This window comes from Cyprinodon tularosa, unplaced genomic scaffold, assembly GCF_016077235.1.
Source record: "Cyprinodon tularosa strain WSP-4 unplaced genomic scaffold, ASM1607723v1 ctg877, whole genome shotgun sequence".
NCBI classification, from domain to species: domain Eukaryota; kingdom Metazoa; phylum Chordata; class Actinopteri; order Cyprinodontiformes; family Cyprinodontidae; genus Cyprinodon; species Cyprinodon tularosa.
The window spans coordinates 420,180-446,403 of record NW_024039648.1 but is presented as its reverse complement, the minus strand read 5'-3'; the positions used below and the strand labels follow the sequence as shown (position 1 = coordinate 446,403).

Sequence of the window (26,224 nt, the reverse complement as noted above, 5' to 3'; positions counted from 1 at the left end):
AAAACCTGCAAACTTAGCCAGTCTGGTCCAGTATGGACCCAGTCTGAGTAAAGATGGCTGCCTTCTCCAATGGGATCAGTAACAAATACTTCCCCTAAATTCAATCTGAGGAACATTTCCACAAACATTCAGAATATATAATTTATGAATATACTAAATAACTCTGAAGATGCAGATAAATTTCCATAAACCTGACAGCAAAGTGAGCTCATGTCGCACCATCGAAGTTAAGATGAATTCAGCTTCATCACTGATGGATTTTATTCCAATAAAGCAGAAAAAAGATCAAAGATGTTCATTTTCTTTTATTAGGCAAAGAGTTATTAATAGAAACCCGACTAAATAAGGAGACCTGAGACAGTTTAAAGAGTCCTGATTAGACAGAAGCACCAGAGGACGAAGAACAATCGCACCAACATCTGGAGAAACATCAGCTGTGAAGAAACCATCTTTCTTTATATAGAAAAGTCTTTTTAGCAGAAAGTCATGCTGCTGTTTCCATCAGCGGCAGGCGGCCATGTTCCCGCTGCCTGTAGGAGCTCGGCGGTCGGACCTGCAGCCTCTTTATCCTCCAACAACCGTCGTTATAAATAAAAGACTTCTGTTTTTCTCTCTGGGGGGCGGAGCTTGTCAGCCCTGGAAGGCGTGGTATTCCTCCTCGCTGAAGCCCAGCCGCTTCAACAGTCTGAATGAAGAAGAAGAAGAAAAAACTCAGTGTTTTCCTCAGCATCTTATCAACCCATTTAGAGTTCAAGACAGCTTTTCATGTTATTATCATCACATTATTAGGATCAAATCACTACCAGGTCTCATCCAACCATGACTCAGCAAGTTCTCTATGCAGCTGCTGCCATTTCTGCCTCTAATGAGAAGGACCCCACGTTAAAAAGTCGAATGTTGGTTAAAGAAACCGACTTCCAGCACAGAGAATAGAGGCAGAATGGCTACCCTGCTCATGGTGCTGCTGATTGCTTCGTCACCTTCATGGATGAACTGCAGGCCTGTCTGTCCCACATGCTGGAGCTCAGTGGAGGAGCTCTGAAGGTTATCAGCAGAATGCTGCTTATGGAAATAAGGTGTTATTGTTCAGATAGAGGAGCCTTTAGCTGCACTGCTGGTTCCTCTGACCACAAACCCGACACTTAAGCCTCGCTCTGACAGAACTCAGCCTGAACAGGAGTGGAACGTCTGTGGCAGAGCCTGAAGCAGCTTAGTGGGACTTTAACCTTAAAGTCGGAGGGAAGCGGCCGTTCCAACCATCGCATTTCTTAACTCTCCCGAGTGGTGCACGACTTTACCCGAGTGAATACAGTGAATGTGATTGGTCGATTATCAAGGGGGCGGGATTGTTGTGGCTGAAGGTTCACAAGCATGTTTGGTTGTGGCCGTTTTGTGGGAAACATCTTGCTAACCAGTTAGCATCTTAGTGCTAGCAGGTTCCCGATGGGAAATTCCATTGGGACCAAGTAGCGCTAAATTGGTGACTTAGAAACGACGCTGTCAAGGAACGCTATGGACAGCGGAAACACGCAAGAGGAGGAGAGTTTAGTGTCGGAGGTCGTGGATGAGTCTCCTCCGTCATCCATTTTTTATTTAGAGGAGGAAAGCGGGGACGAAGATGTTGTGGAAGAGGACGCCAGGGCGGCAGAAGCTTGGTTTGGTGTAAAAGGCTTCCAGCCGTACATGTTTGAGCCCTTGCCTCGCAACGCTGCCAGTTCTGTTAGCTCTACGCCTGCCGAAGACACAGACGTCCATCCCCGTGGACACTGGGACGCAACTCAGTGGGAAAGGAAAGGATTCTGGTTTCAACCGTTGCGTATATTAGCTGCGACACATGAATCAAGATGCTATGACTGAAAAAATTTGATTGACAGATGACCGTTGATATATGATTGGCTGATTTTAGGTGTTCAGGCTGACGGAGAACTAACTGGCCTGCAGGAGATAACGAATAAAAAACACTGATTTTAAGACAAGATTTTTTTTTAAATAGAAATTTCAGAACAATATGGTCTGATAAAGAGACATAGACAGGTATGGGGCATTGCAGGCTAACAAAGAAGCCAAACGACCCCCATTCCAAAGGGGGGGACCCGTTCATCCGTTTCTATTTGCATGTTTTCTAAACTAAAACCAGGCTTTGTTGGGCTGCTGGATAAAACCTGGAACTAAACGCTATTTCTGACATTTTGGATTGAAAAAGCTTCCTGGATGGAAGAGAAACGTCTTCAAACTTGGAAACAAAGTCCAGTGGATTGATTTATAATTTTTTTGGAATGACTTTACTTTGATTTCTAATGCATTTCTACAGCGACAGATTGTTTCCATGGTACAGAGGTAAATATTTCACTATTTCTCTGCTTGTAAAGCTGTAGAGCAGCAGCCTCCTCCTTAGATCCTCTGAGGCTGCAGAGGCCAAGCTTTGGGAGTCCCTGAAACACAAACAAGGCTGTTTGTTGATTTCCAAGGCCTCATAACATCCAGCTCCTACTGCTGGTGGAGATTCTCAGTCATCCAGGTCACAGTCGTTCCAAAGAAGTTTAAAAAATCAATCCACTGGACTTTGTTTCCAAGTTTGAAGACGTTTCTCTTCTCATCCCGGAAATCCATCAGAAATAGTGTTTAGTTCCAGGTTTTATCCAGCAGCCCAACAAAGCCTGGTTTTAGTTTAGAAAACAGGCAAATATCCCACAATGCATTGCAATATGCTGCTGAAGATTCTCCGTCATCCCTCTAAATGTTTCTCATAATATTACAACTTTATTGCTATAAATTTTATGACTTTATTCTTGTAATGTTAAAACTTTGTTCTTTAAATAGAGAAACTAATCTCTATCCCGGCCCTAACACTCGTCGTAGGTGACTGAGTCCTGTTTGTAGCAAATTAATTTCCTCCTAATAAACCGACAGAAGAAAGACCTTTCCATTTCTAACATCTAAAACGTGTTGGGGTTAGATTCCCGTTGCTCATCAGCTCCTACCCGGTGGTTTGCTCTGTGAAGCCAGAAGGACCACAAACACAAGCGTAACATCTGGATCCATGCGGCCTGAGGAGGAAGGCCGTCAGCGCGGCCTCATCCACCCGACCCCTCCTGCCGCTCCAGCTGTCAGACGGCTCTGAGAGGACGTGCTCCACCTGAAAGCTGAACCGCACACAGTCAGACCAGGCAAACCCTGACCTCTGACCTCTCCTCCCTCCATCCTCTCCTTACCGTTCCTCTTTAGCTGCCAGATCGTCCAGCTGGTGGCGCCACAGCACATCCTCCTCCCTCTTGTTGAAGAACAGCAGCTGTATTTTGCTGTGAACACAGATTGAAGGATCGTCTGTTTAACATCTGAACTCCATCAGAAACGCTCAGAGCGAAGCGCTTCCTGACCTGATGGAGTCACTTTCCCGCAGCGCCAGGCTGATGAGACGAGCCATCGGCGTGAATCCTGTCCCTGCTGCCAACAGGTAGAGGTGAGTGACATCACGCAGGGGGCGGAGACTGAAAGGACCCTCCGGACCGCTGACCGAGACATTTTCACCTTGGAAACCACAAGAAACGCAGCTTAGATGGTTTGATGGAAGTGGAAAAATAAAGGTTCGATTTGAAGAACATCAACAGGAAAAGGTTGTAATACTGATGCTAACAGGAGAAGCTAAAGATGACAAAGGTCCCTTATTCTGCTTGTTTAAACCTTTAAAGGCAAATATGAGAAGAAATAACAGAAAAGCAGCCTTCAAAGTGAGGCTGCCTCATCTGTCTGTGTTTCACGACGATGCCGCATCATCAATCCAGACCAATCAGAGGCTGCTGTGCACCATAAGACATGTATAGACACCTCACAGCTGCACTAATGTCACTATCGTGTGATTTTTAGCTATCAGGCTTCTGGAGGAAGGAGAGCGTCTTGATTCTGGGTTGGACTAAAAGCTGAATATGGAACATGGCTCTAAAGGCCATCATCAGTGTGACGAAGCAGATAAAGGAGCTTTAAAAAGGAATGAAACTCTATCCTGGTTTTACAGAGACGACCGTCTCCTCCCTTAAAATCCTGAACGGATCAGAACTTTAAATCACAGACAAAACCATCAGGGCAGCCATGTTTTTTTCAGCTTCTTGTTCTAAAGTTAATAACCTAAAGAAAACAATGAAGACAGAAAAAACGAAGGCTGGTTTGAACCAGAAGAATGGAAGATAAAGGAGCTTCCAGTCATTATCTGAGCTTCAGATGGGAGCAGAGGAGCCGCTGGCTGAGACGTACCGATCTGCAGGCTGTCCAGGTACGGGCTGAGGACGCCATCAGGGTAGACTTTGACCATGAGGTAGAGGTCGGACCCCTGGGAGGACGGCGGCGAAGCAGCAACCAGACTCTGGTCCACTGGGGTGTACGGCCTCACCACCTCAGCACCTGGAAGGACCAGCAGCTGTTAGGGGAGGAGCTCCGCTGACCTTCTACTGCAAACGTTTAGTCTCATTAACGATGGCGGTTAGAGAAAAAAAAAAAGATCTTCTGAGTTAAAGGTTTGAATAAAAATCCATGAAAACCTTTTAGATTTCTTTCTGCTAAATAGAAACAATAAAGAGGAAATGGATCCTTTTGTCTCATCAATATTTATGGAATTAATCTCAGACCCAGTTAGGAACGTCTCCATAGGAACCGATGCTCCCCCAGTCTGAAAATAACTGAGACGTAAAGGAAAATCCGCTCATATTCAGAATCCAAACTTCTGAAAGTTCTTTAAATGTGAAATGATTCCATCCTGTTCAATAAATGATCAGTGTTTTTAATTCAGAGTAATTTTCATGTGAATGTGCTTTACTGGAGGCATCCATGTTTGTCAAAGAACACTACTGCCACCCACTGGTTAGTGACATTGTCACGGTGCGGTATCGGCTGTTGATCAAGTCCCAGTGCTGTATCTGGTGTTTGTCACAACGCGCTATTATCCAAGTCATCTTGAAAACATTCTTCTTCCAAATGTTGGCTACATATTACGGGTTTTTTCTCTGGCCAGAAGTTCGATGGCAAATCCTCCCTCTTCAAGTTGGCGATCCAACGACCGACCCGTCCGTGGAGGATCAGGAATCAGAAAGGTGGAATAACTCTTTTTTTTTCCACTTTTCCCCGATGTATTCCAGCATCCAGCTGCCATGCACGTGGGCATTGTCAGTTTCACTATAGCTCTGGTGAATTTCAATGGTGAAGTCCTCTGGAAATCTTCAATAATTGTTGTTGATTGCAGATGTGTCTAGTAGTTCCCATTGATTTAGCTTGGAAAGCGGGGAGAATGGCGCTAGGCTTACCGCACCGTGACGTCACTGCTGGAAGATGGCAGGAGGGAGGGGCTACTATATTTGGGCAAAAATGGCCGCTCCCAGACTCAGCGATCACCATGAAAATTATTGTTTTTATTTTTTTACAAATTAACGTTAAATTCATCAAATCGCCACAAACATATTAGTTTAATGTATAAATAATGATCCATTGGTTATTCTTTGCTGACCAGACTTTTCCTTCCTTTTCCATCTTCTGGAAACATCTGGATTCATTTTTCTTAATTTCTATTTTTACTGAAATGAAAACAGAAAGGTCTCTAAGCTTCAGCGCTGCCTTTATAGGACGACTCTGCTTCCCCACAGAGACGTCCTGAACAGGAAGCTGTTAGTTTGGTCAGATGGTGGCGCTGCTGACCTTCAACCACAGCTTTGAGGTAGACGTGTTTCCCTACAGGCACATGCATGACGGTCCCTCGTGGAAACTGCAGCCTGAAAACCCGGGTGTTGTAGTTGACCTGGGTTTTAGACACCAGCGAACATTCCCGATAGACGAGCCCTGAGAGGAAGGAAGAGTGAGGAGGAGATCAGGAAGGTTGGATCTGAGCGGCTGAAGGATCGCTGCTGGATGCTGAATCTCACCTCGGTCCTTCTTGCATAGAAAGGTGTTGTGAGAGTCCAGCGGCTGACCCAGGCTCGTCCATTTAGCTTTGCTTCCTTTGGGAATGGAGACCTGGATCTTCCCCACGGAGGAAGCAGAGCGGACTGGAGGAGATGAAGACAGTTTGATGTTAGCAAGGAGACATTCAGCCACATCTGGGTAAGAATGACTGGAAACAAGGAAGGAACACATCCAGAATCTTCTGCTAAGTTTCCTTTAAGAAGCTGAAGGTTGGAGGCGGATGACCTGCATCTTTTAGATGATCCTCTGCTTAAACGGGCCTGGATCAGGACTCCAGAGAACCGGACTAAACCGAGGAGGTCATTCATTCATCGTGTGACTCAGGTGCCTAATAGGGGTGTAAATCACATCCATCATGGCGATTCGATTCAGTATCGATTTCCTGAACCAACGATTCGATTATTTTCGATACTTAAGAATACACCACGATTCGATTCGATTAATCGGTTAATTTTTTTTTTTATTATTATTATTATATTTTTTTTTTTTACACCTTACAGGCTAAACAAAGTTTCAAGTTTGAAATAAATCAATGAAAGCTGTAATATCGTTATGCATTTTCTTTAGAAACAACAGCAAATAACAGAAGTAGAAAAGTTGCATCAAAAAATACTACAAAAATACTGCACAATATCAGTGTAATGAGTTCAATGCAATACCTCGGCTCCAAAGAAACTGTCCAACATATTTTTTTAGAATTTAATAAATATACTCAGGAAAGAGAGATGTTGTGTAGAGAGTTAGACAGGAATAAAAGTAAACTAGATATAAGGGAATTGTTTCAAAGGTCATCTGGGGATGTAGTTTTTGGTAGTATTTTTAATTTTCTAAGAAAAACGGGTATTTTAGGGAGAATATAATAGTTTGTCTGGTCCATACTCCATTCTGGAAGGTGGCGGTAATGCACCTATAAGTTGTTTGCCAACCGCCATTAAAAAAAAGAAGAAGAAGAAGGCTTCAGAGTGTCGACGTCACCGCCCCTTGAGAGACGCTCCGCTGCTCCTCTCCCAGATTGTAGCTGACCGCAAACAGCGCACCAGACAGGAGGGCGGCTTGTTTTGTTTTTATGACCGAAATTGCGGAAAACAACTCGTGAAGTTTGACCCGCTAGAAGAGCGAGGTGCGCGAGAACGCTGGGAGCCTTTTTCCAGCTGAATCTCCGCTCTTTTTTCCCTCCGTCGTCGGACTAAACCCGCCCCCACTTCCTCGCCGCCTCGGCCGTATCTAGACCCACAGCGTGTAGCTCAGACCACGCTTCCATACTGAGCATAATTTAAAAATGTCTGTGTGAAGCTTGCTGCAACAAACTGCTGTAAGAGTATAACCAGGAAGCGCGGTAGGAGGGCAAAATAGGTTTAGCGCCACCGCAGGGAGGGAGGAGAGTTACGCCCAGGAGCAAATGGATAAAAATAGACCGGATCGATTATCTTGCGGACGTGTCGATGCATCGGATCGTCGGCTTTTGGATCGATGCATCGATACAAAACGATTATTATTTACACCCCTAGTGTATAACAGGCGCCGGTACCGACCCTATAGAACCCGAGTTTGGCATCCCAGAGGCTTTCAAACCCCGTCCACCATGTCCCTGCCTGTCCTTCTTAGGACATTTAGTCAATCAATCCTATATTCTCCAATCAGGACCAATCAGCAACCTTGATTTGTCCCAAATGTGTCCCTCCTCTGCAGGAGTGGGCTGCTCTGTTAGCAGAGACGTTAAAAACCTGGAATAAAAGGCTAAATCTAGTCAGTTCAGAGAAGCGTTACCTGAAGAATTTGATCTGTTACCAAAACCCAAACAGTCTTAGAAAATAGAAAAGATGAACAGCAGTTTTCTGCCGACGGCGTCAGAGGCAGCGGTGAGAAACCAGAGCTACTGATACGGAGGTAACAAACGATTCCCCTGGGTTTCCTCTGCTTTACGTTCTATATTCACCCACTTTGGTACCTGTAAGTGTTTTCATCACTAATAATAATAAATACAATTATCTGTAATGCACATTTAAGAAAAATCTCAAAGTGCTACAGCTAAAATCATCATTATTATTATTAGTCCTCCTGTCTGTGGACTTCAGCGCCGATTTTAAATAAATTTACTGACCTGATGTTTGCTGTTCAGACTAAATGCCTCATTAAGTGTCTCATTAAAAGCCTCGGTAATGCTGTGCCTCACTGTGTCGCCATTCAAACTTTCCTGAGGTTGTCAGTTTTTTTTATTCTATAACACATTTTTAAAAACTTCGGGGGGGGAAACCAAAGTGCTGCACATAAAAACAGGGACCAATGAGAACCGAGGGGCCGCAATCTAAGGGGACCTAAACCAGTTTAGAGTCAGTCTACACTAACTAGACTAATTAGAACAAGAGAAATTAGAAAAAAATAAAACAACGTAAGAGTAGATTTTCATAAATCCCTGGCTAATAAATCCATATAAATATTGATATGCATTTTGTCTAAGTTGGTTCTGCATAATAAAATGGCTGCAGAGACACAAAATGTTCCCTTCTTCCCCATGAAGCTGCTGGTCTGGAGGCTCTAAACATGTTCAAATGGGAACAACAAATCACAGGAACAGGAGAATATGGGTCATGAGTTTGGAAATAAGTCATCAACCAACAGACCAACATGAGAAAGCCTGAAGAAAAACTCAAACATTTATTTTTTCATCAAGAGAAAAGAAGCAAACAGAATCAGCATCAGTTACATCAAGTGTTTAAAGATTTTCTTACCTGAAACATTTTCTTCAACTTCGTCAGCGAGACCTGGAAATAAATAAATAAATAAACTCCTTTAACAAATAAAAGGTGTTAAAATCTGAAATCTGGAGCCGAATGATGCTGCGACAGCATGATAGAAGGGAAGAACGATGAAGGCTAATGCTAACATGCTAACATTAACAAGATGCATGAGTCATTCTGGTTTCCTCCTAACCCCATTTGGACCAAAGTGAATTCTTTATTAACGGATCAAAACTCAAACCGTCTACTGCTTTCTTTAAGAAGTTCATTGGTTGAACTAATAAATTGTGCGGAATAGGAGAATAGAGATAGAATGAAGCAGAATGATGAAAAGGGGTCCCTATGTCCTCCAGCAGTCTAAGCCTATAGCAGCAGAACTATAGAGAAAGTGAAAACTGATGAAGTCAGTTTATTGGATCAGCTGCTCATAGACCATAAACCGTTACGTACGTAAATGTATCAGGTAGGAGAGTTTCCCCAGCAGAGCTTCCAGCCGAAGAACTCCCGCTCTGAGGTCGACGGTCACGCATCCTGAGCTGGGGATCTGAGACAAACATGGAGACGTCTGATCAGCAGCAGCTCAGACAGCAGATGAGCAGACAGAGCTCCGGTCTCTACCTTTCTCTTGGCGTAAACCACCAGATGAACGGCTGCATCCGTCTGGAACCAGTCGTACCTAAAACAGACGGCACACGGTGAGCCAGGAGCCGTTAGCTGCATCAGATCACACATTAAGCCAGTCTGATACCGAGGCCGTGAGTCTTTGTTGGGTGGAGGAGGGCCTGCAGAGGGCGGGGCCAGGCTTGATAGAGGCGGAGCCAAGGCTGGGAGGAGAAAACAGAAACAGAGGATGAGGAGCAGCACAGCTGACAGGTAACCAGTTTTTGTTGCTGGGATGTTTGGGACTTTTTCTCTGAATCAGCTCAAGATTCTAATAACTTAAATGAGAGGATTCAGAGGAGAGTCGAGAGAGCAAACGGCCTGTAGCACCGATAAACAGGGCTGTAACAACACATCCATCCATCTTTAGGATATGCTTTTGTTTTGAAGTTCACTAGGAAACATGGTGAACAGCTGATCCATTCCATTTTCTTCCGCTTTGTCTGGGGCCGCTGTTGTGTCAGACCAGCGTACCCCGTCAGACCAGCATACGCCTTCAGACCAGCGTACGCCGTCAGACCAGCATACGCCTTCAGACCAGCATACGCCTTCAGACCAGCGTACCCCGTCAGACCAGCATACGCCTTCAGACCAGCGTACCCCGTCAGACCAGCATACGCCTTCAGACCAGCGTACCCCGTCAGACCAGCATACGCCTTCAGACCAGCGTACGCCGTCAGACCAGCGTACGCCGTCAGACCAGCGTACGCCGTCAGACCAGCGTACCCCGTCAGACCAGCGTACCCCGTCAGCCCAGCGCACGCCGTCACACCAGCGTACCCCGTCAGACCAGCGTACGCCGTCAGACCAGCGTACGCCGTCAGACCAGCGTACCCCCTCAGACCAGCGTACGCCGTCAGATCAGCGTATGCCGTCAGACCAGCGCACGCCGTCACACCAGCGTACCCCGTCAGACCAGCGTACGCCGTCAGACCAGCGTACGCCGTCAGACCAGCGTACCCCCTCAGACCAGCGTACGCCGTCAGACCAGCGTACCCCGTCAGCCCAGCGTACGCCGTCAGCCCAGCGTACGCCGTCAGCCCAGCGTACCCCGTCAGCCCAGCGTACCCCGTCAGCCCAGCGCATGTCGTCAGACCAGCGTACGCCGTCAGACCAGCGTACCCCGTCAGCCCAGCGTACCCCGTCAGCCCAGCGCATGTCGTCAGACCAGCGTACGCCGTCAGACCAGCGTACGCCGTCAGACCAGCGTACCCCGTCAGACCAGCGTACCCCGTCAGCCCAGCGCATGTCGTCAGACCAGCGTACGCCGTCAGACCAGCGTACGCCGTCAGACCAGCGTACCCCGTCAGACCAGCGTACCCCGTCAGCCCAGCGCATGTCGTCAGCCCAGCGTACCCCGTCAGCCCAGCGCATGTCGTCAGACCAGCGTACGCCGTCAGACCAGCGTACGCCGTCAGACCAGCGTACCCCGTCAGCCCAGCGTACCCCGTCAGCCCAGCGCATGTCGTCAGACCAGCGTACGCCGTCAGACCAGCGTACCCCGTCAGACCAGCGTACCCCGTCAGACCAGCGTACCCCGTCAGCCCAGCGCATGTCGTCAGACCAGCGTACGCCGTCAGACCAGCGTACGCCGTCAGACCAGCGTACCCCGTCAGACCAGCGTACCCCGTCAGCCCAGCGCATGTCGTCAGACCAGCGTACGCCGTCAGACCAGCGTACGCCGTCAGACCAGCGTACCCCGTCAGACCAGCGTACCCCGTCAGCCCAGCGCATGTCGTCAGCCCAGCGCATGTCGTCAGACCAGCGTACCCCGTCAGACCAGCGTACGCCGTCAGACCAGCGTACGCCGTCAGCCCAGCGTACGCCGTCAGCCCAGCGTACCCCGTCAGCCCAGCGTACCCCGTCAGCCCAGCGCATGTCGTCAGACCAGCGTACGCCGTCAGACCAGCGTACCCCCTCAGACCAGCGTACCCCGTCAGACCAGCGTACCCCGTCAGCCCAGCGCATGTCGTCAGACCAGCGTACGCCGTCAGACCAGCGTACCCCGTCAGACCAGCGTACGCCGTCAGACCAGCGTACGCCGTCAGCCCAGCGTACGCCGTCAGCCCAGCGTACCCCGTCAGCCCAGCGCATGTCGTCAGACCAGCGTACGCCGTCAGACCAGCGTACCCCGTCAGACCAGCGTACGCCGTCAGACCAGCGTACGCCGTCAGCCCAGCGTACGCCGTCAGCCCAGCGTACGCCGTCAGCCCAGCGTACCCCGTCAGACCAGCGTAACCGTAGTCAATATGCATGCGAACACGTCAGATTTGCTTTTATCCCTTTAGTTTTGTACGAAAAATAAGACTTTAAACTACCTCGATGGGCGTGTATCACTTTAGTCATGCACAAAAAAAAAAACAATTAAGGTGAGATCACCATACGCTTTAAAAAACACCAAAAAGTAAGTAATTAAATGAGGTACCGTAAATCCTCTAATATAGGACGGGGCCTTTAGTTCACTCAGGTACATCTTGGTCCAGGCCATTATTGGAAGGAGGCCAGAATTAGAGGCAGGCCTCTATTTCTATTTGATCAAAACAGACGACCAGTGGAATGAATAAAAAACAGGTTTTGTTTCTCTTTGAACCTATAAAAGGTTCATTTATTGAAAAAGTACAGTTACCATAACGGCAAACAGAACATTATTCAGACTTCCAGACTTCATCTTCCAGAAGCTGCAATTTTTCTGCACGGCAATAAGAAAAAAAGAAAGAGAGAGGAATCTTGGCCAAACTCACTTGCAAAACAAAGTTTTTTAAAGAATTAATGGAAACTGTTCTGCCATCACAGCAGAATTATATTTGAGGCAGGCTAAGTGGAAGTAGGCTAGCAGTATCGTATATTTCAAGGGAAATTCAGAACAACAAAGGCCAACGTAATTCTGTCATTTTAACGCTGTATGGTTACCACCAGACCTAGCGGTGATCACATTTGTCTTTCAGATCGGAACGATTGGTTAAGGTCACTACGATCTCTGTGTAAGGATGGGACCTCCCATGCTAATGGCTTGGACTCGGTAGCAAACATTGCCCCCCTGTGGTACTCGTATGTTACTATCACAAGTTGTTGAGGACTGCCCAGGAACATTGTTGGTTCTATTTATAGCCCCGGCCTGTATAAGAGTCCGACAGCGAGACCGCCATTATTAGAGACCCGGCCGCTAATGGAATACAGGCCAATATTAGAGGATTTACAGTAATTTAATGTTGATTTTTCTTACAAAACTAAAGGGATAAATGGGTTTTGACTATGGGTATGCTGGCCTGAACGGGAGAGCAGTTTAAGCAGAGATGCCCAGCTGATACATGGTCGTTATTTTTTTTTTTATAATTTTTTTTTTAACTGGAAGGATTCCTGTTAAAATGGTGTGATCGTGGACAGCCACACGATCACAGCACACCCACAGAGTTCATCTGGCAAAAGTCAGCGAGGAAAATCTCACTTAGTTCAGAGTGAACATGGCCGACGATGAAGAAGCAACAGAGATGCTAAGTGGGCCGATTCTGACCTGACCAAGGAAAAACCATTTCAGGAAAGCCTCTTTCCCACTGAAAACAATCGGGTTGACATGTGTTTTTCGATGATGGGTTGACCCCCTATCTGTCATTCCTTCCCGCTGGCAGTAAAAGCTGGTCTAACCCCTCGCTGGCAGCTGCGGGGTCTCTGTCCCCCCTGCCTCTGCAGGGGATCATCACACTGGGTTGCATTGATGATGTTACCAGAGTGACAGAAATCAGGGAAGTAAACAATGGAGAGCAGCATGGCAGGAAGCCATGGCGTAGTTAGCGTGCTTTATTGTTTCTCTCTATTATCTGTCTGAATCCATCTCACCAGAGCTGCTCCAAGTTTATCCAAAGTAAACAGAGTTGATTCTGCTTGTTAGATCAGAGGCGAGTGGTACGGTGTATTGACATCCGTATGATGCGTTCAATGGCATCACGTAATTTAGCGGGTCAACCCGCTGTAGGAACCAGATCTTCTTGGGTCCTGCTTCATGCCAGTGACTTTAGGTTACATGATTGGCTGAACGTTGCCACATGATGTAAAACGTTGTTGTTGCCCTGACAACGACAATAACGTCGCTCAGGCCTGGATAATCCCAGCAGACCAACCACTCTGAACACACCATCAGCCCAGACACCAGAGAGTAAATATGCCTGATCCAGACCCCTGTAGGTTTTAGCTTTACTTGGTTCAAATTCTATATAAAAATCTGCTGCAGCCCATCAGTTTACTGTAGATGACATCAGCAGCAGCTCACTGTGAGTTCATGCTTCCATTTTCTGCTATATTCCACGTCCTTATGAGGTCCAGCCAGCCTCATGGGGGCCGAGGCCCCGTCCTTCTAACAGGAGACCAGGGTGAGGCTATAGGGATAGAACAGGCATAGAAAAAGAAACTTAGATGTGTTTGTACCTTTAGCGGCTGCTGCAGGTTTAGTGGCCATTCGTCCAACCAGGCACTCTTTCAACATGGACTCATAGTTCACCCAGCGATGGACCTGTGACACAGCGAGGGGGGAAACCAGTGAGGCTATACAGGTGGGCCTCTGGGGGGATCAGATGAGCTGAAGTCTTTCAGGTTTAATAGATCGGGGTCAGACAGGAAACCAGTTCTGATACTGAACTGGTCTGATTACGAGAGCAGAGCTGCATCCTGAGGAGAGCCTGAAAGGATCGAGCCGATGAAGGGAGGCCGAAGGCTTCTGGGCTGGATGGAGAGTTAAAGCCAAAAAGAACCAACGGGTCCCCGTGCTGCATACCCGGTCAGACCAGCATACCCATAGTCAACACCCCTTTATCCCTTTGGTTTATGCCTTTGGTTTATGCCTTTGGTTTATCCCTTTAGTTTATCCCTTTAGTTTATCCCTTTAGTTTATCCCTTTATTTATGCCTTTAGTTTATCCCTTTAGTTTATCCCTTTAGTTTATGCCTTTAGTTTATCCCTTTAGTTTATCCATTTAGTTTATCCCTTTAGTTTATCCCTTTAGTTTATCCCTTTAGTTTATGCCTTTAGTTTATGCGTTTGGTTTATGCCTTTAGTTTATGCCTTTAGTTTATCCCTTTAGTTTATGCCTTTAGTTTATGCGTTTGGTTTATCCCTTTAGTTTATCCCTTTAGTTTATCCCTTTAGTTTATCCCTTTAGTTTATGCCTTTAGTTTATGCGTTTGGTTTATGCCTTTAGTTTATGCCTTTAGTTTATCCCTTTAGTTTATCCCTTTAGTTTATCCCTTTAGTTTATCCCTTTAGTTTATCCCTTTAGTTTATCCCTTTAGTTTATCCATTTAGTTTATCCCTTTAGTTTATCCATTTAGTTTATCCATTTAGTTTATCCCTTTAGTTTATGCCTTTAGTTTATCCCTTTAGTTTATCCATTTAGTTTATCCCTTTAGTTTATGCCTTTGGTTTATCCCTTTAGTTTATCCCTTTAGTTTATCCCTTTAGTTTATGCCTTTAGTTTATGCCTTTAGTTTATGCGTTTGGTTTATGCCTTTAGTTTATGCCTTTAGTTTATCCCTTTAGTTTATGCCTTTAGTTTATCCCTTTAGTTTATGCCTTTGGTTTATGCCTTTGGTTTATGCCTTTGGTTTATCCCTTTAGTTTATCCCTTTAGTTTATGCCTTTAGTTTATCCCTTTAGTTTATCCCTTTAGTTTATCCCTTTAGTTTATCCCTTTAGTTTATCCCTTTAGTTTATCCCTTTAGTTTATCCCTTTAGTTTATCCCTTTAGTTTATCCCTTTAGTTTATCCCTTTAGTTTATCCCTTTAGTTTATGCCTTTAGTTTATCCCTTTAGTTTATCCCTTTAGTTTATGCCTTTAGTTAATCCCTTTAGTTTATCCCTTTAGTTTATGCCTTTAGTTAATCCCTTTAGTTTATCCCTTTAGTTTATCCCTTTAGTTTATGCCTTTGGTTTATGCGTTTGGTTTATGCCTTTAGTTTATGCCTTTAGTTTATGCCTTTAGTTTATGCCTTTAGTTTATGCCTTTAGTTTATGCCTTTAGTTTATGCCTTTAGTTTATGCCTTTAGTTTATGCCTTTAGTTTATGCCTTTAGTTTATGCCTTTAGTTTATGCCTTTAGTTTATGCCTTTAGTTTATGCCTTTAGTTTATGCGTTTGGTTTATGCCTTTAGTTTATCCCTTTAGTTTATGCCTTTAGTTTATCCCTTTAGTTTATGCCTTTAGTTTATCCCTTTAGTTTATGCCTTTAGTTTATCCCTTTAGTTTATCCCTTTAGTTTATGCCTTTAGTTTATGCCTTTAGTTTATGCCTTTAGTTTATGCCTTTAGTTTATGCCTTTAGTTTATGCCTTTAGTTTATGCCTTTAGTTTATGCCTTTAGTTTATGCCTTTAGTTTATGCCTTTAGTTTATGCCTTTGGTTTATGCCTTTGGTTTATGCCTTTGGTTTATGCCTTTAGTTTATGCCTTTAGTTTATGCCTTTGGTTTATGCCTTTGGTTTATGCCTTTGGTTTATGCCTTTGGTTTATGCCTTTAGTTTATGCCTTTAGTTTATGCCTTTGGTTTATGCCTTTGGTTTATGCCTTTGGTTTATGCCTTTGGTTTATGCCTTTAGTTTATGCCTTTAGTTTTTTACGAAAAATAGACCTTATACTATCTAAACGGGCGGGTAACCCTTCAGTCATGTACAAAAAAACTATTTAATGACTTACTTTTTGGTGTGTTTTGAAGTGTATAATGACCTCACCTTAAATGTTATTATCTTTTGTATTGACTGGTCTATATATGGTCTATATATGCTGGTCTGACTGGGTAACACCAGCCTGTGGCCTCCATCCAGGTCAGATCTCAAACATCCAGCCCTGCTTCTCAACATGGACCCACTGCATACTGAGCTGAACTCTGTACCTGGTCAAAGAGGTCGGTGCCGTCTATCCCTGCTGCCTTCATCAGCTCCTCTTCTCCACCCGGATGGTAGTCCATGTAGGGCGTCACGTTGTAAACCATCCCTGAAAAGACAGAAATGCTTCATCTCAGTTTTGTCTGGATCAGTGTTCAGGATTTTTCCCAACGGTGCGTTTTGGTACTAAAACATTTGTTCAGCTCAAGCGACTGCAGCCGTGCTGGAAGCGGTCAGAACCGGTGCTGCTTCATCCCTCTCTGCCCTGATGAGCTCCTGCCTGATCTCCAGCTGACTGATAGTGATGGTCCATTAACAGCGATGCGTCGGTGCATGCGTGGAGCCCATAGAGCTAAACACTGCATCGCCGCGCGTGTCGTTTCCAGAAAGTCATGTGACCGATCCAGGAGATGTTTCTAACTGACTGATTCACGTAACTGTGTTTGAAATCATATTTGTCAATATGATGCATCTGCTAAAAAAATCTTATCTTTTGCGGTTTATCATTGGGTTTTTATTTTAATTTTCTCATGTCATCCTTTTCCTCTCAGTTATCACTCAACTTATCTGAATTAAAGTTCATTTCAAATTGATTCTTAGTTTATTTACTGTTTTTACTGCACTTATTGTTTTAAAATTATGATTTAAATGCTAGTCCACATCCTCATTCACATTTTCACCTCAATATTCACGCTATGTTTACATTATCTATTGGCTGCATCAAAAAATATTTTTGGGTTAAAGGGGTCATAGAATGCAAAACCTAGTTTGCATTGTCATAGATGAATAACGATAGTTCAGTGGGTGAAATGGACGTACAGAGAAGTTCAAACCACATCAGCACCTCCTTTCTCTGCAAATCTCACCATTCTAAACTTCCACCATAAAACGGGTGAATTCAAACAAAGCTCGGAGTTGGCGTAAACTCTGGGATGTTGCCTTATTTGGTTCTGGCCTGGACTTTGTCACGCCCTGAAATGTACATCCAGACCAGCCCACTGGTTCACTCGCCTAACACCATGACTAGAGGAAGATGGAAGACAGCAGTTTAGCTGTTTAGCTACAGTTGGGTTTACTTCTACAGGAATTACAAAGCAGGAAGTTTCTCTATTGAAAATGAGCCAGAACCACGGGTGGAAATGCAGCGTTCCAGGCTGACCGGAGGAAGGGGAACATTTTCACAGTCTTCCCAAGGATCCAAAGACTCGTCAGGAATGGATTATTATTGTCTATCAGAAGATCCCTGCAAAGTTTGATGCTCAGCTGTTCATTTGCTCGAAGCATTTAACCGAAAACAGCTTTGACAATCTTGGACAGTTCAAAGCAGGATCTGCTAAACTTCTCTTACTGACCGTCACCGGGTCAGGTTCAGTCGCTCCGGACCAGCCCCAGAGCTGACGGCTCGGTTCTGCTGCACTGTATTCGACCAAAATCCCGGACCATTTTGAAATTCCCCCCGGACATTTTTTATGTATGAAAAGTAGGACATGTGGGGGGAAAAGAGGACGTCTGGTCACACTACCATATCAACAATCTGATGTTTCAGTGAGTGAGTGCTTGTTGCTTTGATGCGTCTTTGCTCAGCAGCTTTGCTCGTTGTAAACCAACCAATCAGAGCACAGCTCATCTAAATATTCATGATCAAACCATAAAAGGAAGAAAACCTGTGGTTTCATTCTAGGGCTTTTAACCAGGCTGCATTAGGGCTCATAGAACAGCTAATATGACATTTTCAGCCCAACCAATGTTACACACCCTATTAGAGACCTGAAGGACCAGATACCCTATAGAATCATTCTATCACCCTATTAGAGACCTGAAGGACCAGATACCCTATAGAATCATTCTATCACCCTATTAGAGACCTGAAGGACCAGATACCCTATAGAATCATTCTATCACCCTATTAGAGACCTGAAGGACCAGATACCCTATAGAATCATTCTATCACCCTATTAGAGACCTGAAGGACCAGATACCCTATAGAATCATTCTATCACCCTATTAGAGACCTGAAGGACCAGATACCCTATAGAATCATTCTATCACCCTATTAGAGACCTGAAGGACCTGATACCCTATAGAATCATTCTATCACCCTATTAGAGACCTGAAGGACCAGATACCCTATAGAATCATTCTATCACCCTATTAGAGACCTGAAGGACCTGATACCCTATAGAATCATTCTATCACCCTATTAGAGACCTGAAGGACCAGATACCCTATAGAATCATTCTATCGCCCTATTAGAGACCTGAAGGACCAGATACCCTATAGAATCATTCTATCGCCCTATTAGAGACCTGAAGGACCAGATACCCTATAGAATCATTCTATCGCCCTATTAGAGACCTGAAGGACCAGATACCCTATAGAATCATTCTATCGCCCTATTAGAGACCTGAAGGACCAGATACCCTATAGAATCATTCTATCGCCCTATTAGAGACCTGAAGGACCAGATACCCTATAGAATCATTCTATCACCCTATTAGAGACCTGAAGGACCAGATACCCTATAGAATTATTCTATCGCCCTATTAGAGACATGAAGGACCAGATACCCTATAGAATCATTCTATCACCCTATTAGAGACCTGAAGGACCAGATACCCTATAGAATCATTCTATCACCCTATTAGAGACCTGAAGGACCAGATACCCTATAGAATCATTCTATCACCCTATTAGAGACCTGTAGGACCAGATACCCTATAGAATCATTCTATCACCCTATTAGAGACCTGAAGGACCAGATACCCTATAGAACCATTCTATCACCCTATTAGAGACCTGAAGGACCAGATACCCTATAGAATCATTCTATCACCCTATTAGAGACCTGAAGGACCAGATACCCTATAGAATCATTCTATCACCCTATTAGAGACCTGAAGGACCAGATACCCTATAGAATCATTCTATCACCCTATTAGAGACCTGAAGGACCAGATACCCTATAGAATCATTCTATCACCCTATTAGAGACCTGAAGGACCAGATACCCGATAGAATCATTCTATCACCCTATTAGAGACCTGAAGGACCAGATACCCTATAGAATCATTCTATCACCCTATTAGAGACCTGAAGGACCAGATACCCGATAGAATCATTCTATCGCCCTATTAGAGACCTGAAGGACCAGATACCCTATAGAATCATTCTATCACCCTATTAGAGACCTGAAGGACCAGATACCCGATAGAATCATTCTATCACCCTATTAGAGACCTGAAGGACCAGATACCCGATAGAATCATTCTATCACCCTATTAGAGACCTGAAGGACCAGATACCCTATAGAGTCATTCTATCACCCTATTAGAGACCTGAAGGACCAGATACCCTATAGAATCATTCTATCACCCTATTAGAGACCTGAAGGACCAGATACCCTATAGAATCATTCTATCACCCTATTAGAGACCTGAAGGACCAGATACCCTATAGAATCATTCCATCGCCCTATTAGAGACCTGAAGGACCAGATACCCTATAGAATCATTCCATCGCCCTATTAAAGATCTGAAGGACCAGATACCCTATAGAATCATTCTATCGCCCTATTAGAGACCTGAAGGACCAGATACCCCATAGAATCATTCTATCGCCCTATTAGAGACCTGAAGGACCAGATACCCTATAGAATCATTCTATCGCCCTATTAGAGACCTGAAGGACCAGATACCCTATAGAATCATTCTATCACCCTATTAGAGACCTGAAGGACCAGATACCCTATAGAATCATTCTATCACCCTATTAGAGACCTGAAGGACCAGATACCCTATAGAATCATTCTATCACCCTATTAGAGACCTGAAGGACCAGATACCCTATAGAATCATTCTATCACCTTATTAGAGACCTGAAGGACCTGATACCCTATAGAATCATTCTATCACCCTATTAGAGACCTGAAGGACCAGATACCCGATAGAATCATTCTATCACCCTATTAGAGACCTGAAGGACCAGATACCCTATAGAATCATTCTATCACCCTATTAGAGACCTGAAGGACCAGATACCCTATAGAACCATTCTATCACCCTAGTAGAGACCTGAAGGACCAGATACCCTATAGAATCATTCTATCACCCTATTAGAGACCTGAAGGACCAGATACCCTATAGAATCATTCTATCACCCTATTAGAGACCTGAAGGACCAGATACCCTATAGAATCATTCTATCACCCTATTAGAGACCTGAAGGACCAGATACCCTATAGAATCATTCTATCACCCTATTAGAGACCTGAAGGACCAGATACCCTATAGAATCATTCTATCACCCTATTAGAGACCTGAAGGACCAGATACCCTATAGAATCATTCTATCACCCTATTAGAGACCTGAAGGACCAGATACCCTATAGAATCATTCTATCACCCTATTAGAGACCTGAAGGACCAGATACCCTATAGAATCATTCTATCACCCTATTAGAGACCTGAAGGACCAGATACCCTATAGAATCATTCTATCACCCTATTAGAGACCTGAAGGACCAGATACCCTATAGAATCATTCTATCACCCTATTAGAGACCTGAAGGACCAGATACCCTATAGAATCATTCTATCACCTTATTAGAGACCTGAAGGACCTGATACCCTATAGAATCATTCTATCACCCTATTAGAGACCTGAAGGACCAGATACCCGATAGAATCATTCTATCACCCTATTAGAGACCTGAAGGACCAGATACCCTATAGAATCATTCTATCACCCTATTAGAGACCTGAAGGACCAGATACCCTATAGAACCATTCTATCACCCTAGTAGAGACCTGAAGGACCAGATACCCTATAGAATCATTCTATCACCCTATTAGAGACCTGAAGGACCAGATACCCTATAGAATCATTCTATCACCCTATTAGAGACCTGAAGGACCAGATACCCTATAGAATCATTCTATCACCCTATTAGAGACCTGAAGGACCAGATACCCTATAGAATCATTCTATCACCCTATTAGAGACCTGAAGGACCAGATACCCTATAGAATCATTCTATCACCCTATTAGAGACCTGAAGGACCAGATACCCTATAGAATCATTCTATCACCCTATTAGAGACCTGAAGGACCAGATACCCTATAGAATCATTCTATCACCCTATTAGAGACCTGAAGGACCAGATACCCTATAGAATCATTCTATCACCCTATTAGAGACCTGAAGGACCAGATACCCTATAGAATCATTCTATCACCCTATTAGAGACCTGAAGGACCAGATACCCTATAGAATCATTCTATCACCCTATTAGAGACCTGAAGGACCAGATACCCGATAGAATCATTCTATCACCCTATTAGAGACCTGAAGGACCAGATACCCTATAGAATCATTCTATCACCCTATTAGAGACCTGAAGGACCAGATACCCTATAGAATCATTCTATCACCCTATTAGAGACCTGAAGGACCAGATACCCTATAGAATCATTCTATCACCCTATTAGAGACCTGAAGGACCAGATACCCTATAGAATCATTCTATCACCCTATTAGAGACCTGAAGGACCAGATACCCTATAGAATCATTCTATCACCCTATTAGAGACCTGAAGGACCAGATACCCTATAGAATCATTCTATCACCCTATTAGAGACCTGAAGGACCAGATACCCTATAGAATCATTCTATCACCCTATTAGAGACCTGAAGGACCAGATACCCTATAGAATCATTCTATCACCCTATTAGAGACCTGAAGGACCAGATACCCTATAGAATCATTCTATCACCCTATTAGAGACCTGAAGGACCAGATACCCTATAGAATCATTCTATCACCCTATTAGAGACCTGAAGGACCAGATACCCTATAGAATCATTCTATCACCTTATTAGAGACCTGAAGGACCTGATACCCTATAGAATCATTCTATCACCCTATTAGAGACCTGAAGGACCAGATACCCGATAGAATCATTCTATCACCCTATTAGAGACCTGAAGGACCAGATACCCTATAGAATCATTCTATCACCCTATTAGAGACCTGAAGGACCAGATACCCTATAGAACCATTCTATCACCCTAGTAGAGACCTGAAGGACCAGATACCCTATAGAATCATTCTATCACCCTATTAGAGACCTGAAGGACCAGATACCCTATAGAATCATTCTATCACCCTATTAGAGACCTGAAGGACCAGATACCCTATAGAATCATTCTATCACCCTATTAGAGACCTGAAGGACCAGATACCCTATAGAATCATTCTATCACCCTATTAGAGACCTGAAGGACCAGATACCCTATAGAATCATTCTATCACCCTATTAGAGACCTGAAGGACCAGATACCCTATAGAATCATTCTATCACCCTATTAGAGACCTGAAGGACCAGATACCCTATAGAATCATTCTATCACCCTATTAGAGACCTGAAGGACCAGATACCCTATAGAATCATTCTATCACCCTATTAGAGACCTGAAGGACCAGATACCCTATAGAATCATTCTATCACCCTATTAGAGACCTGAAGGACCAGATACCCTATAGAATCATTCTATCACCCTATTAGAGACCTGAAGGACCAGATACCCGATAGAATCATTCTATCACCCTATTAGAGACCTGAAGGACCAGATACCCTATAGAATCATTCTATCACCCTATTAGAGACCTGAAGGACCAGATACCCGATAGAATCATTCTATCACCACTTTAAACATGAAATAATACAATAACTTAAATGATATCTTGTTGTAGGTTATTCTGTCCAATCAGTGTGTTTAAATGTCCAGCAGGTGTCAGTATTCTGGGAGACAGTACAGTTTGGCAATGTGTGGAAACGCTTCATGATGCCTCATTAACCATCACCAGAGGCGTTTTTAGCCTATTCCTTTGGGGCGTTGAAGCAACCCTAATTTGAATGAACCCCAGCAATACTGTATGCGCTTATTACAATAAAAACCAAAGAAAAAGCAAAGAAATGTGATATTGTAAAAACTCTACAGTATTTGGTTATTTAACCCCTTCAATTATGTTCTGGTTCATCAGAAAAAATGATAAACAGACAGAAAAACAAGCTAACCAGCCTGATGGAGCTCCTTAACTAAAATGTTGAGCAACACTTTGAGGAAAACGCTGCATTCAGGTGTTTCTGACATGTTCAGTCAGATTTCTGCACCTATTGATGGTGTGTTGGTGAAATGTTCACCAGCGAGGTGCTCTAATGTGTCTGAGACTGCTTTGTTTCATTATCTTAAAAAACTACAACTCAATATCAATATTTTAATTTACTGAATCATTACTATATCATTATCATTTTTTCAGTTTCTAGATATTAGAATTTATCCTCTAAAGAGGGAGAGGTGTAAAGGAGGAGCAGAGGAGCAAAGTGAAAGGTCAGAAAAACCAGGTGAGAAAACAGACAGAATAGCAGCAGCTGTTAAACTGGCTAAGAAAGAGCATTTCATTCGGTGGGATATTTTACATTTATCAGGGAAGTAATGTTGGCAAACAATAGTGGAATAAGTTAATCTAGTAGATAGAAGTTCCCTGTAATCAGAAGTTCCCTGTAAAAAAAAGTTCCCTGTAGACAGAAGCCCCCTGTAAACAAACGTTCCCTGTAGACATAAGTTCCCTGTAAAAAGAAATTCACAGTAATCAGAAGTTCCCTGTAGACAGAAGTTCCCAGTAATCAGAAGTTCCCAGTAATCAAAAGTTCCCTTTAATCAGAAGTTCCCTTTAATCAGAAGTTCCCAGTAGTCAGATCCCACCTCGTATGCAGGTCCAGCAGTCCTCCCTCCGGTTGTGCCTCTGCAGCTCATCTGGGGTGACCTCCAGCAGCCGCCCCCTCAGGCCTGTCAGGTCCTTCCCGCTCTTAGCGAACCGGATCCAGTCCATCAGACTGTGTCCAGGTTTCAGGGCCACCTGCCGAGCACAGGGAGGTCAGCAGCTCCACAACAACAGGCGGACATGTTCCACCAGCTCAGGCTGAATAAAAGCTGCTCTGTGTTTATAAATGTGCTGCCTGGCAGTGTTATAAACACAGGTCGGGTTTTCTCTGGGTTCTGGGTGACAGAGACCCAGAGCTGGACCCAGAGCCCCGCTGCTCCCTACCGGCCGGTGGTACCTTGTTTCTCCCGGACTGTCCGGACGGGGCGACCCTCTGCTGGGAGCCCGGCGCTGGGAACGCCTGGCTGGGGATGTTCAACATGGAGGCGGGTCGGAAGCAGCTCCAGCTCCGAAGGAAACCTGTCCGACAAACACAGCAGCAGCAGCGGCGGCGGAGGGGTTAGACGGTCCGGCTGCTCCCAGCGCTGTGATGAAACATCCTGATGCTAGGCTAGGCTAGGCTACGGTTACATGACGCCTAAACGGCCACATTCACTAGAACTAAAGATAAATAGTCAGAACTGTCACACGGAGATACATGTAGAATGTAAAAGAAGTAACCATGAGTTCTTAAATAGATCTGTCACTCTATATTTAAGGGTCAAATACGAGTTAATTTGTTTTAGCTTATCTCCGGTAAAGAAAACTACAAAATGGCCCAGGCTCTGACGTCAACAAATCGCGACTGCGTCTGCTACGTCATCTGTTACACAATTTCCGAAAGCAGCAGCACTAAAACCAGAGTTCCTTTCAGCGGAATTTCCCTTTAAATGAGCCTTTCTGTCCCTGACAGCAGCTCTAAGCTCTATAGGTCTATACCACACACTGACACCAGGGGGCGACCAGCTGACACCTGGGAGGAAACGGATGAAAAAACCGCTGAAGGTGGACGCGCTTCCTCCTCCACATGATCCACTCTCAGTGTCATCTTCCTCCTCCTCATCATCATCATCTGAGTGGGTTTCCATGGTGGGATCATAGAGCTGTGCTGCGCTGATTCAAATATATCAACATCTGACCTTCTCGGCACCCGTAGAGTTAGAGAAAGATTAATCTGCTAAGAGGATTCCTAGACAGACGTCCTCTTCAAACTAAAGGTCAGAACAACGGACTGTGAATAGGGTTGGCTTTTAAGATTAGCTTTACTAAATAAATGTTGCAGTCCTATTCCAAATAAAGATCCTATTCTTTTCCCAGTGAGAGTTTCCCATTGATAACCAGATGGTTTTATGCATACAGGACTGTGGAGGGATGAGCATATCTCCATCAAGCACTCAGACCGGAGGACCATTTAAAATGAGCATTTGATCAAACATCCATGTTTTTCAGTGTGGGGGGAACCTGAGAGAACCCAGTAATGCACAGGGAGAACTGTGCAAGAAGACCTGTCACCATGGAAACCCAGAACCTTCCTGCTGCAGCAGCACCAACAAATAAAATAAATCTTAAAGAAAAACCTTCAGAGGGATTCCTTCCATAAGAGCGTGTACTGAAAGCACAGCTGGAAAATGACAACAAACCACTATGACAACAAACCACTATACACATGGTTAAAGCATCAATACATCAAAATGTTTTCATCATGCAGTGAACTACTGTCTGATAAAAGCTTTATGAAGATAGAGGGAAGGAATCAACTCAATGCTAAATGATAGCGGGAATCAACCCTTTAACGACCCCCTTTAGAGACATAGACAGGTATGGGGCATTGCAGCCTAATAAACAAGCCTAATGACCCCCATTCCAAAGGGATGGACCAAATAAACCTGGAACTAAATGCTATTTCTGACATTTTGAATTGAAAAAGCTTCCTGGATGGAAGACATACTTTAATAATCCCAGAGGGAAATTACAGAAACGTCTTCAAACTTGGAAACAAAGTCCAGTGGATTGTTTTTAACTTTTTAGGAATGACTCTGACCTGGATGACTGAGAACTGAGTAATTAATTTGTCCATCGAAAGCGGGCAATTCCCTGCACCCTTGAAACAGGCTAGAGTTATGCCTATCCTTAAGTCAGGATCCCAAGGCCAGGCCTGTAACTATCAGCCCATTAGCATCCTGCCTGTATTTTCTAAGGTGTTAGAAAAAATTGTCTCCAATCAGTTAATGGCGTACATACAGTATCATAAAATC

At 44.4% G+C, this 26,224-nt stretch overlaps 1 protein-coding gene across 1 annotated transcript; it reads right to left on the bottom strand.

The window, feature by feature from the left end:
* Positions 1-289: 289 nt before the first annotated feature.
* Positions 290-24,879, bottom strand: LOC119775552 (cytochrome b5 reductase 4). Its single transcript, XM_038273568.1, has 15 exons — positions 24,328-24,879; positions 23,972-24,125; positions 16,214-16,314; positions 13,761-13,845; positions 9,430-9,505; positions 9,300-9,357; positions 9,132-9,225; positions 8,673-8,705; positions 5,904-6,026; positions 5,680-5,820; positions 4,249-4,395; positions 3,378-3,528; positions 3,213-3,299; positions 2,982-3,143; positions 290-685 (listed from the first exon to the last, which is right to left on the bottom strand). Exons 1-15 carry the CDS (start codon positions 24,409-24,411, stop codon positions 631-633), a joined length of 1,551 nt encoding a protein of 516 aa, XP_038129496.1. The 5' UTR covers positions 24,412-24,879; the 3' UTR covers positions 290-630.
* Between the last annotated feature and the right edge of the window lie 1,345 nt (positions 24,880-26,224).